At 54.8% G+C, this 13,094-nt stretch overlaps 1 protein-coding gene across 3 annotated transcripts in view; it reads left to right on the top strand.

Moving 5' to 3' along the window:
- The window catches only part of PACS1 (phosphofurin acidic cluster sorting protein 1), a 124,237-nt gene that overhangs the window by 97,441 nt on the left and 13,702 nt on the right, over window positions 1–13,094 (top strand). For all 3 annotated transcript variants that reach the window (XM_045558425.1, XM_045558426.1, XM_045558427.1), the window contains 9 exons: window positions 220–309; window positions 1,087–1,212; window positions 1,969–2,113; window positions 2,323–2,414; window positions 2,502–2,582; window positions 5,198–5,257; window positions 6,037–6,197; window positions 6,873–6,966; window positions 12,333–12,413. In XM_045558425.1, coding sequence (XP_045414381.1) covers window positions 220–309; window positions 1,087–1,212; window positions 1,969–2,113; window positions 2,323–2,414; window positions 2,502–2,582; window positions 5,198–5,257; window positions 6,037–6,197; window positions 6,873–6,966; window positions 12,333–12,413 — 930 coding nt within the window. The remainder of the gene's footprint in view (window positions 1–219; window positions 310–1,086; window positions 1,213–1,968; window positions 2,114–2,322; window positions 2,415–2,501; window positions 2,583–5,197; window positions 5,258–6,036; window positions 6,198–6,872; window positions 6,967–12,332; window positions 12,414–13,094) is intronic.

Genomic DNA, 13,094 nt, shown 5'->3' with positions numbered 1-13,094 from the left:
AGATCATTTTCCTGCGAAAACCCTGTCTGAACCCTACGGCATAATACAGTCACATCACACCTATGCTGGTGGCTTGGTTCAGATAAGTACAGCAAAGACTGATGAAATATTTGGACTGGGAAGAATGTTTGTAGGTTTAGAAATAGTTTGCAAACCTAGTGTTTCTTTTGGTCTGAGTTTTGGTGACATAACTTTGACAGATTTTTTTCTTGGTTTCAGGGTTCAAAAAGGATTCTTCGTTCCAACGAGATCATCCTCCCAGCTAGCGGACTGGTGGAAACAGAGCTCCAGTTAACCTTCTCCCTTCAGGTGAGACTCTGCTGAATCTTAGGTCTCTAATATGCCACGTCCAGTGTGGCCCGCAAGCAGCCCTCTGACCGGGAGACCGTTTTATACAAGAGCAGCTATTGCCCAGCTGGGGCGGGAAAAGATAGAAGTCACCTGGAGGTTGATGGCTGGCCTGGAAGGACAAGGCAGTCCCTTAAAGCCACAGTCGGGCTCACCTTTCCCTGCCTTAGTAACGCTGTTGGCCACCTGCTGTGCCGTCACCTGTCCTTGGTGATCCCAGCACCCCGGTGGCGTGGCCACCTGCAGTCTCACTGCACCCCCACATTGTGATCTCCATCCTCCCCTTATTAGCCCTCCCAGCAGTCTCTCTCTCATCATAGTCCAGCAGCCCAGCTGCAACACACGGAGAAAACACGTGGTCAGATGGCAAGGAAAGAGGCAGTTTTCTGAACACGTGTGCGCCCCAGGCAGCACGCAGAATCGGCTTCTCCAGCCTCACACCCTGACTCCCCCATTTATAGACAGGAAAAATGGAAGCACAGAAAGACGGTGTGTCCTCTAGGACTGCGGTTCCGGTCTGTGGCCTGTTAGGAAACAGGCCGAGCATCACTGCCCGAGCTCCGCACCACCCCCCGCTCCCCGTGACACACACCCACCCCCAGTCCGTGGAAAAACTGTCTTCCATGAAACCAGTCCCTGGTGCCAGAAAGGTTGGGGACCGCTGCTCTAGGAGGACCAGAACCCGCCAAGGACCTAGGTGCTTACTGACCGTGCTTGACTCTATTCTGCCCCCGACAGTACCCTCATTTCCTTAAGCGAGATGCCAACAAGCTGCAGATCATGCTGCAGAGGAGAAAGCGCTACAAGAACCGGACCATCCTGGGCTACAAGACCTTGGCTGTGGGGCTCATCAACATGGCCGAGGTGAGCAGAGCATGGCTGCCAGCTGGGCCTGCTGTGTAGGCCCAGCCTGCCGGCCAGGCGCTTCAGCTTGCGCTGCAAGTTAATTATTTTATTAGAAATTCAGGATATACCTCTTTTTATCAAGTACTCTCTCCCTCATGGAAAGATTTCTTTAATTATTTAAAAAATAAAATTTCAAACTTTTGAAAAAGTTAAAAGACTGTATAAGAATTCCCAGCTGGGCGCAGTGGCTCACGCCTGTAATCCTAGCACTCTGGGAGGCCAAGGCAGGTGGATCGCTCGAGGTCAGGAGTTTGAGACCAGCCTGAGCAAGAGTGAGACCCCTGTCTCTACTAAAAATAGAAAGAAATTATCTGGACAGCTAAAAATCTATATAGAAAAAAAAAATTAGCCAGGCATGGTGGCACGTGCCTGTAGTCCCAGCTACGGAGGCTGAGGCACGAGGATTGCTTAAGCCCAGGAATTTGAGACCAGCCTGGGCAAAAAAATGAGACCAGCTCTGTCTCTACAAAAAACTTTTTTAAAAAAATTACCTATACATGGTGATGCACCTATAGTCCCAGCTTCTTGGGAGGCTGAAGCAGGAGGATGACTTGAGCCCAGGAGTTGGAGGCTGCAGTGAGCTACTACACCACTCACTCTAGCCTGGGTGACAGAGCAAGACGCCATTTCTTAAAAAAAACAAAAAAGGAAAGAAAGAAAAGAAAATGACAGCTCCTCCGTGGGCCTGTCCGTAGTAAGACCTTGTGACCGCAGGTGATGCAGCACCCCAGCGAAGGTGCCCTGGTGCTTGGCCTGCACAGCAACGTGAAGGACGTGTCCGTGCCTGTGGCAGAAATAAAGATCTACTCGCTGTCCAGCCAGCCCATCGACCACGAAGGGATCAAATCCAAGCTCTCGGGTAAGACGTGTGCAGCGTCCGGGACCGTGTGGATGAAGAGCCCATCCCGAGCCCACCCTGGGAAAGCTGAGCAAGACGGGGCCTGAAATGTCCCCAGGCAGGAGAAGGTTAGGGACCCCTGAAGACAGAGGTGGCCGGCCCTCCTCCCTCTGCCCCAGCCCACCAGATCTCCCCACGGCAAGGTCACCTCACCAAGGTGTCTGTTCCAGATCGTTCTCCTGATATTGACAATTACTCTGAGGAGGAGGAGGAGAGCTTCTCCTCGGAACAGGAAGGCAGCGACGACCCACTGCACGGACAGGTAACTCCCACAGCCCCGCGCGTGGGGCTCGGGGTCCGTTCCCTGGACTCCCGGCCTCGTTCCCCTCACCCTCCCCCTCCCACTCAGGACCTGTTCTACGAAGATGAGGATCTGCGGAAGGTAAAGAAGACCCGGAGGAAACTGACCTCAACCTCTGCCATCACCAGGGTGAGCCTTGAAGGTCGGGAGCATGGGCATCTCCGATTTTTAATTTGGTGGTAGGATGGGAACAGAATCTCAAACTTCATGGGGCTTTTGAAAATCTGTCAACACGTGGCCACCCTGCTTCAGGATCCCAGTGCACCCCTCTGTGTCCCCACTGCCACCACCCCTAGCAAGGAATCACTGTCCCAGGGAACCACTGTTACCGACGGGAGTACACTAGGTTCTTCAGGTTATCCTAGGGTAGGAAAAAGGTTCAGACAGATAAAGGTTGGAACAGATAATGGTTCTTCAGGGCGCAGAACACCCCAGACACCCTCCTACCCACCCAGGGGCTCGCTCCGAGTGACACGCTGTCCCACTGCAGAGATCAAGCCGGTCCCCTCTGGGGTGTCACTGCTCCTTTTTGATCATGTGTTGAACTTACCCAGAAAGAACCGGCTGCTACTGGGTGCCCCTATGACCCTGGGCCTGCTAGAGTTTGAGTCCGTTAGCTATAGTTCCTGCCTTAATGGAGCCTCAACCCCAGAGACCAGATGCCTTTAGATGCATCTCCGTAAGGTTTCCTCAGCAGTCACTATTTGTGGTGAAATTAGGGCTGGACTGAAAAGCTAAAAACGTGAATTCCTAGCTGAACTTCGACTGATTCTGGAGCTCCTGGGCCCAAGTGTAGGAGGGTCAAAGTGCTGGGAGCTTTTCAGAAGAGGGACTCACAGCTCCATGTCCCCTGCAGCCTGACTCCTGCCGTGCAGAGCTGGCCCCAGGGCCGACCCTGAGAGCAGAGCCCCCCCACCCACCCACCCCGTCCCGAGGTGAAATGTGGCGGCAGCTGGCGTGGCTCCAGCCACCCTGAGGTGTGTGTCACTGGGCTTTGGGGCACATTCTCCAGACTATGACCTCCATGTCCCCATCAAACACTGAGGAGAGGGCTTGAAGGCTGTCTCCTTGTCCTTGGGTTTCTAACCTTGATGGGTGCTCCAGAATAGCGGGGTGTGGCGCGTCCCCAGCCCTGAACACTTTGCCCCTGCTATGCTCTGGCAGCGGAGCCACCGTAGGATCGCTCCACTCCAGCTGCTTCTGTGGGGTTTTGCTTCTTCCTGTTCTGTAACCGGAAAGTGGCCTAATTGGCTTCCCACGCTGTGCCCCGGGAGCTTTATAGGTCACCCCTTCCTGTACGGGGTCTCCCCCACAGCCTCGCCCTGGCGTGCGGCCGGAGCTCCGTGCCCCTGCTCGTATCCCCTCCCCCAGAGGCCTTTTCTAAGCTGCAAGCATGTTCCAGTCCTATCTCCAGAGAGTTAGTAACCGCCCTTCAGTCCTCGTCCCCTCTGTGCACGTGCATTCTTCGCTCCCACCAAGAACTTGTTACCTGGACACACGGGTCCTCTGGCTCCTCTCCGAGTGTGTCTCTGTGAGCTCGAGTGTTCTGCCCACTGCGCACACCCTCCCCCTCCTGTTGGGGGCCTCTCAGTTTCCCTCGCAAGTGAGTTGTTTCCATTCCCAGAGGGCGAGTCTGTTGTTCAGGCAGGAAATACATGTGGCCACAAGCTGAGCGGCCACCTGGAGTTGGGGACAGAGATAAGTAAGGCCCAGTCCATGCCATCGAGGAGCACACAGTGTCTCATGACACTGACACGTCTCAGCAAGGAATGACATGAGATGGCACTTTGCATAAGGGACAGCAGTGACACTAGAAGAAGGTGGCCACGTCTGACTGGGAGTGCCAGGACAGCTTCACAGATGAGATGCCCAAAGATTGGTTTTTAAAGACAGAATTTCACCGAGTGGATTTGGGAAAGATTTTTACTGAAGGCAGGAGATGCCACATCTAACAGCCCAGGACAGCGGCAGGCGGTTTTCCCGAGAACTGTGAGCAGCCGCTTTCCAGGTGGCTGTGGGGCGTGAGGGGCGAACGGTGGGACCCAGCCCTCAGACGGTTAAACTGGACTGACCTTCGGGCTTGGGTCTCCAGGCGGTGGGGTCGGGGGAGCCTTCTGAGTGGGAGGGAAGGTGGCATGATCAGATTTGCACTTGAACAACTGCCATTAGCTCTGGAGGGAGCAAGACTGGAAAGGGCCCGGCAGGGGGTGGGTGTCAGTTGAAGGCCATTGTCATGATCCCAGAGATGCCAGGAGAAGGAGAAGGGCCTGGACAGAGTAGCGGGTTCCGGGTGGGAAAGGAAGGGCAGGAGTTCTCTAGCAGGGGCTATGGGGAGAAGGGAGGGAGAGGGACCCCAGGTGAGACGTGGGTGTGCGTGTGCCTTGGGGACGTCGGTGCCTTGGAAGTGTGCGGTTTGAGACGCCTGTGCCGTGCACACACGTGGGAATGCCCAGTTGGTGCCAGGGGGCTAGAGGACGAGAGAAGGGGGTGGGCTGGAGGGGCAAGGGCCTGGGGAGAGAGGGGCCTCCTCCTCCCAGCCGTGTCTGGAGCTCTGGGACTGCACAGGGATTAGTCAGCACGTGCTGTCTCCCCAGGTGGGCTTGACGTGCCGAGGGCGCACGCCGCGTCTTCCTGTCTTTGTGTCCTCCCACGGTCCACAGGAGTGGGCTCTCGGTTGTATTTGTTGACTTGGCTTGACCACAGTAGAGGTTGTTTGAGAACAATTGTGCAATTTGTCCCTACAGCAACCTAACATCAAACAGAAGTTTGTGGCCCTCCTGAAGCGGTTTAAAGTTTCAGACGAGGTACGACCCCTTACTCCCCAGGTTGATGGTGAGTAGAACTGAGTTTCGCGCACCGCCCCTGGGGTGCACTGTGTTGCCACTGAGAGTCAGGGTTCTGGGATTATGCGTCCCGCCCCCCTTGCGTGCCTGGTAGGGCCCCAGGGGAGAGGGGAGCGGGGAAGGGCCCTACCCCTGAGAAAAGAAGGAAGGGCTTGCACGAAGGCGTTTGCAGACGGGGTCACGCCCAGCCTTTGGCCAGTACCCAAGCCTCTGGTGTGGGTGTCAGAGGAACGTTCCTCCTGTCCCAAGAGGAACGTCAGTGAGCAACGGCCTGTGAAGTAGAATGTTCTCAGTGGCCCGCCCTCAGGTACCCAGGAGTTGGCCGTTGACAGAGAAGCGTCCCCCCTCCTGGGCTGTGGGAGTCCCAGCACCAGTTTGCACGGCTTCTCGGTGGACTAGGAAGGGATGAAGGTGGAAGTAGTTGAGAGAGGCTGTCTTTCCGTGGACCCTAGGGGAAGGGAGAACAGCCCACACGGCCGTTGCTTGGAGAGGTCCACGAGCACTTCAGCTCTCCTTCCTGGGGCAGCTCTGTAGTGTGACTGTCAGGAGAGACTGAGGGGGTCCTCCCCACCCCCTGCCCTCAGGGCTGGACCACGTTAGGACTGCTCCACGAGGCCTGTCCCTGCAGGGGAGTGTGAAGGAGGTGGGTTGACATCTGGCCCAGGAGGAAGGAGTTGCTCGGCTACCAAAATCGTTAACAGGGATGACCCAGATTCAGAGGTTTTGTTTCCCCCCTACAGGTGGGCTTCGGCCTGGAGCATGTATCCCGGGAGCAGATCCGAGAGGTGGAAGAGGACTTGGATGAGCTGTACGACAGTCTGGAGATGTACAACCCCAGCGACAGTGGCCCTGAGATGGAGGAGACGGAAAGCATCCTCAGCACGCCCAAGCCCAAGCTCAAGTGAGGCCCGGGCCTCCCGCACACCTCTCCTTCCCGAGCCCTCCCCTCCCTCCCTCGGTCCCCGGGCGTCTTGCTCCCATCCCTCCCGACCCTGGGCAAAGAGCACTGTTCTCTCCTCTTTTTTTTTTTTTTTTGAGACAGAGTCTCGCTTTTGTTGCCCGGGCTAGAGTGAGTGCCGTGGCGTCAGCCTAGCTCACAGCAACCTCAAACTCCTGGGCTTAAGCGATCCTACTGCCTCAGCCTCCCGAGTAGCTGGGACTACAGGCATGTGCCACCACGCCCAGCTAATTTTTTTTTTCTATATATATTTTAGTTGGCCAGATAATTTCTTTCTATTTTTAGTAGAGACGGGGTCTCACTCTTGCTCAGGCTGGTCTCGAATTCCTGACCTCGAGCGATCCACCCGCCTCGGCCTCCCAGAGTGCTAGGATTACAGGCGTGAGCCACCGCGCCCGGCCTGTTCTCTCCTCTAACTGACGACAGTCCCAGCGGGACTCTGTGGAAGTCCCTCTGCCCAGGCCCTGCTCCTCCACCCTCCGTCCACCGTGTCCTCCTCCCGGGCACCCGAAGCCCGGGCGGCCGATCCTTTCTGCGCACCGGCTCTGCCCGGCTCTCCGCGATTGGCTGCTCTGAGCCGTGGCGGCCTCTGACCCCGGCTGTGCTTCTCCGCCACAGGCCCTTCTTTGAGGGGATGTCGCAGTCCAGCTCGCAGACGGAGATCGGCAGCCTCAACAGCAAGGGCAGCCTCGGCAAGGACACCGCCAGCCCTGTGAGCAAGGCCGCGGGCCGGGGCAGGGGCCGGTGCAGGGGGGCTTCGCACCCTGGGCCCTCCGCCTCTCTGACCCCGGGCCCTCCGCCTCTCTGACCCAGGGCCCTCCGCCTCTCTGACCCTGGGCCCTCCGCCTCTCTGACCCTGGGCCCTCTGCTCTCTGACCCCGGGCCCTCCGCCTCTCTGACCCCGGGCCCTCCGCCTCTCTGACCCTGTGCCCTCTGCTCTCTGACCCAGGGCCGTCCGCCTCTCTGACCCTGTGCCCTCTGCTCTCTGACCCCGGGCCCTCCGCCTCTCTGACCCTGTGCCCTCTGCTCTCTGACCCAGGGCCGTCCGCCTCTCTGACCCAGGGCCCTCCGCCTCTCTGACCCCGGGCCCTCCGCCTCTCTGACCCAGGGCCCTCCGCCTCTCTGACCCTGGGCCCTCTGCTCTCTGACCCTGGGCCGTCCGCCTCTCTGACTGCGGCTCGTTTTGTGACCTCAGAAAACCAGTCTCGTCTTGTTTCAACCTCCGTTTTCTCATCCCAGTCCCGGCTGGGAGCTCAGTTCTCTAAGGGCATCGCTGTGTCTGGTCGGGGGTTCTTTTTGCCCTGTTCCCGACATGGCAGGAGCCTACCTCCCAGAACACCAGCGCCTCAGAGTCTGCCCCTCCGCATCCGCCAGGTGGCAGCGGGGAGGACGTGGCACAGGGTGGGCAGTTGGCCAGTGGTACGTGATTCCAAAGGCGGAGAAGCCCGCGAGACATGTTCAGGAGACAGTGGGTGGGCTTCGCTGGGTAGAGGATTCACAGGGGAGCAGTGCCCCAAGAGAATTTAAAATTGAGTCAGGAGCTTTCCGTTTCGCCTGGTGAGCAAGAGGAGAGAGGTGATGTCTGCTGTCGCACAGAGAGCCCCACGGCACCCGGGGAAGCCTCTTCCCCCAGCAGCGGGTCCCGGGCAGGACCCCAGGGTGACGCTGAACTTACCCAGGCCTTCCCTTCGCTGACAACTGAAGGCCAGTGGACGTTTTGCATGATTTTAGTGCAGAGTTTAGGGTTTGCTGTTGAAAGCCCCGAGTCTTTCTGTAGATCAGAGCAGCTGAATCCGTCGAGTCCTCCCGTCCTAGCCGATGCAGCTGCAGCCGCGTGTTCACTAGTGGGGACGCACAGCTGGCCCTGCGCTAGGTGCTGACTGGGAGGAGCCTGGGAGGGCGGGTGCCTGTCCTCAGGTCTGGAGGCCAGAAACTGTCCTGGGGCGTCCGGGCTGCCTTTCGGCCTGCAGCCGCCAGGTGGGGCTCTCGTCCCTCGTCAGCGAGGAAGCGTGGGTAGACGCGGCGGCCTGGAGCTGCGTTTCCTTGAGGGGCCTGCTGAATTGTCACTGTCCACGTGGGCAGACCTTTGGCCACTAGAGCCAAGTTCATTTTTAAACGTAAGGAATAATTCTTCTAGAAAGAAACCTGGGACCTGGCTGAGGGAGGGCTGTGTCACGGAGTTCTGGAGTGCAGAGCAGGTGTTCTACAGTGGAACACGGTACCAGGTTAGTCACTGACTGAGACAATGCCCAGCAAGCACTCGGCGTGACCCTAACAAACTGTGAGTGTTCCGTAAGTGCTAGTGACCGTTGTTCGTCGTTCGGTGAGAGAAACTATTTTGTACTAGTGAAGGTATTTCTGGGTTAACAGAATTTGGCTGTAGGTTCTACTTTAGTCTCAGTTACATGGTTTACAAAGTTTAGAGAAAAAAATCCCTTTGATGCCCTGAGGCTCAGGCGCCTGGTTTGTGAAGTAGCGAGTTGGCATGGGGCCAGTTGCTGGTGAAGCCGGTTGAGTGCCAGTCTTTAGGATACGATGGCCTGAGGGCCACCGTGTAGACAAAAACCACACTGGGGCAGGGTGGAGTTTCTGAGTTTGAATCTTGACTCCCTCACTCCACTGAGTGTGCTCTTAGGCAAGTTACTGAGCCTCAGTTTCCTCATCTGCAAAGCACTTGTAAAAATCACATGCTCGCTTGGGCATGGTGCCTGCAATCCCAGCACTGTGGGAGGCCAGCAGTCACTGAGCCCAGCAGCTCAAGACCAGCCTGAGCAAGAGTGAGACCCATCTCTACTGAAAAATAAAAAATTAGCTGGGCCTGGTGGCACATACCTGTAGTCCTAGCTGCTTAGGAGGCTGAGGCAGGAGGATGGCTTGAGCCCAGGAGTTCCAAGCTGCAGTGAGCTGTCATCATGCCACTGCTCTCCAGCCTGGGTGACAGAATAAGACCGTGTCTCTAATTAAAAAAAAAAAAAAGCACTTGCTTCACTAGGTGGTGTGTGAGCTGCAGCAGGAGGTCAGACCCCCAGCATGGTGTGTGCTGACCGACTAAGGAACATTGCTCATGGCTCGATACGTGCTACTGCTTTTATTATTATAATTCCTTAGCGCCATTTCAGTTTTGGACTCCCAAAATTGGTAGGACTTAGATGTCTTTTTAGTGAGTCCTTCAAATTCTGGTTCCATTGGCCAGATTTCAGACTCACTTTACTGGTTTTCTGCTGATACTGCTATTTTTTTAAGAGCCCATATGTCTTAATGTGGGTGTGAAACTCTGGAACCCTTTGCTATGAAGGCGCTCTGGGAGCCGCAGAGCGAGGCTTGCTCTTAAGTGGGGAACTTCTGAATGGGTTAGGAGAAAACGTGAGATGGTACCTGCGTAGGCGGACGTGTACATGCTGCTGCCACTTGGTGTCCTATCTTCCCAAATGTTGTAACGTTTGCTATTTATTTATTTTTCTTAATCTTCCTTTTTGTTCCTCAAATTTTTAGAAGATTCAGTTTATCACTAGAACCAGAAGGAATTTTTGCTGATGCAAGTCATTGCAGTTATTGAGTTTTCGCAGGACTGGAGCACACAGGAGCGACGTGATTTGTTTCTATAAGCTGTTAGCAATAGGCCCTGACGATGCTTTGGGTAGGGTGCCACGAGGGCAGGCCTCAGCCAAGACTGCCTGCTGCTGAGGGTCGCTACTTCCACAGCATCGTAATAGCACTGTTAAAGACCAGTCCTTCGTAAAAATCATAGCCCAAGTAACAGCCAGCCCGGCCCCTCCTCCCCACGCATGTGCGCCTGCTTCTCAGCGGCTGACATCGCCCCGCGGGCACAGCGTGCCGACTGCTGGGACCTCGCGCTGCCTCGGCCTCCACTGCCGAGCAGGCAGACAAGCCAGAGCAGTTGGGACGTTGTCTCTGTGGGGATTGCCTAGGACATGTGACAGTGTCAGTAAATGGCCAGCAGGCACCCTCTGAACCAGTCCAGCTACACGTCTTCTCAGGAGATGGTGAATAACCCAGATCCAGTCATTTCACAGCGCACACATGCAGCAAAACTTGTTGCACACCATAGATAACACAGCTTACATTTGTCAGTTACGCCTTAATAAAGCTGGAGGGGCCAGGCGTGGTGGCTCACGCCTGTAATCCTAGCCCTCTGGGAGGCCGAGGCGGGTGGATCGCTCGAGGTCAGGAGTTCGAGACCAGCCTGAGCAAGAGTGAGACCCTCGTCTCTACTAAAAATAGAAAGAAATTATATGGACAACTAAAAATACATAGAGAGACAAAAAATTAGCCAGGCATGGTGGCGCATGCCTGTAGGAGGGTGAGGCAAAAGGATTGCTTGAGCCCAGGAGTTTGAGGTTGCTGTGAGCTAGGCTGACACCATGGCACTCTAGCCTGGGCAACAGAGCAAGACTCTGTCTCATTCATTCATTCATAAATAAATAAATAAATAAATAAATAAATATAAATATAAATAAATATAAATAAATATAAATAAAAAAATAAATAAATAAATAAATAAATAAATAAATAAATAAATAAATAAATAAAAAAAGCTGGAGGAAGTAAAATCTTATTAAATGTTGCAGTTTTGCCATGGAAACGATGCTGTGGCTGTCACGGGGCCTGACAGCAAGGCACGCTACCTTACAACCTGGCAGAACTGTGTTAACACCCCAATTCATTCTTTCTAAACGTGTCCAATTCATTTGTCATACTGAGACCCAAAAGTGAGTGAAATTGTCTTTACTCTTAGGTCTGGCCCAGGCTTTTCCATTGACTCTAGACTCTGTTAATGTTGGCCAATCTTGCAGACAACGTGTAAACAAACTAGTGCTGCGGGCTGGAGGCAGCCCGTTGTGTGTGGCCGTGAGCCGTCGCCAAGCCAACGGTCTGCAGGCCTGAGGGTCGCAGGGTACGGCCGAAGCATGTTGAATTAGTCCTGCAGACGGCTTAGCACAGTGGTTCTCAGCTAGGTGATTTCGCCCCCCAAGAGACATCTGGCAGTGACTGGAGACACTCTTGGTTGTCACAGATGGGCAGTCTGCTCCTGGCATGCAGTGCGTAGAGGTCAGGAGGTCAGGGATGCTGCCAAGCATCCTGCAGGGCACAGGACGCGCCCACAGCACAGAGTGATCCAGCCCGAAACGGCAGCAGTGCCAAAGTGGAGAAACCCTGGTCTAGGGTGGGACAGGGGGAGCCTGCTTTTGTGCTCTTTGCTCGTCAGTTTGCCGAGTGACCCCTGCACTCGTCAGCCTGCTGCTTCTCAGTACTAGCCGGTTTACTCAGAGAAAGGACTTTGAGTCGCTGGGGCCGAGTGGGGTATCCTTCATATTGCCTGGTTTCTGTGGTTCCCTGTAAGAAACAAGAGACTCACTGAGGCCGGTACCTTCTCTACATCCAAGACCTACAACCCACGACAAGTCACTGCTCGCGGCTTCGACTTGGTGTCTGCACAGCCAGAAGCAATATTAGCAAATTTAAAAATCTGTTATATATCTGTATTTGTAAATTTTTAATATTTATGAGAAATGCTAAGAAGTGTTGGGGACAAATGGAGAATTAATTCACACCTAAATGGCTTAACGTTGGTGTCTTTTTGCATAATATATTCTGTCAGAGGGTTTTCTGGATGTTTCTACTGAGCAAAAAGCATTTGGCTGTGGCGAGTGTCTGTAGTCCCAAAATCAAACACCTAAACGATACCCTCCTTCCTCTGACAAGCAGAGGAGGCCCCCGTGTGTCCCCCTGGGCAAGGGTGTTCACTGCATCCAGGGCGAGAGCCTCACGGCCCAGCAGCAAAGCTATCTGACCTTTGAACTTCTCTCCCCATGACATCTCGTGGGAGGTAGAAGTTCCGGATTCCCCATCTCACCGTGCTGCCCGATCACAAAAATAACTTATCACTCCCAAGCTTCATTTTCACAAAAATATGGCCCCTTAAAAGATAAAAGCCCTAAAGATTTCATGAGGTTGAAGATTCAGTGAAAGTATGTTAAGCTTCTTGGGGAACTGGTAAAACAAGTTAGAGTGGCAGCTGTTTGCGTCAGTGATAAGTAATTATTACCATTTTTGCAGATGGAATTGGCTGCTCTAGAAAAAGTCAAATCTACTTGGATTAAAAACCAAGATGACAGCTTGACTGAGACAGACACTCTGGTATGTACAGTTTGGTTTCCTGTTTCTGCCGTTTCCAACAGCATCTGTCCCTTTAGAAACAAAGGGGGAAAGACCCTCAGAACTGCCTGGAACTGACCCTCAGCCTGGGGGCGACTGCATGTCCTGCACTCTTTCTCCTGAAATCTTTCCTGTGGAATGTGACCTCCCCTGAATACGAGGTCCTTCCCCAAATTAGCAGACCAGAAATGTCCGCATTCCGCCCTTTATTTAGAGGGGTCAGATGCTAGTTTGGATAGTTTCTCACTGTCTGTCACCCTCATTTGCTCCCAAGCGGTGAGCACCCTCCCACCCTCAAGTGTCTCCCAGTGTCTCCCCTGGAAAGCCGTCCTGTCCTCCTCGCATATTGTCCTTTCAGTGGCCAGGCTGCCCAAGTTCAGTCCCCAAGGGGGTGCTGGTCAACTCCTTCCTCTAAGAGGCGTTGGAGCTGCTGGGGCACGTGCCGGGATGCCGAGTTAATTACGCGCTGAGTCACACGCACGTCCACTGTGCACCTGCACGGGGATGCAGAGGCGAGTGCGCATGGTCTGCCACCACGGCCCCTGCCCGGGAAGCCCCCGGGCACACCTAGGCTGAGAGCCGGGAGGCTCAGGCAGGTGCTGGGGGGTGCAGGCTGGGGAGGGCACATCTGAGCTGGGTCTCGCAGCATGTCCCTGGGACCAG

The sequence above is a fragment of the Lemur catta genome, chromosome 7 (genome assembly GCF_020740605.2).
Source record: "Lemur catta isolate mLemCat1 chromosome 7, mLemCat1.pri, whole genome shotgun sequence".
In the NCBI taxonomy this organism is placed as follows: Eukaryota; Metazoa; Chordata; class Mammalia; order Primates; family Lemuridae; genus Lemur; species Lemur catta.
The sequence above is the reverse complement of the archived record's forward strand: the minus strand, read 5'-3'. Positions and strand labels throughout refer to the sequence as shown.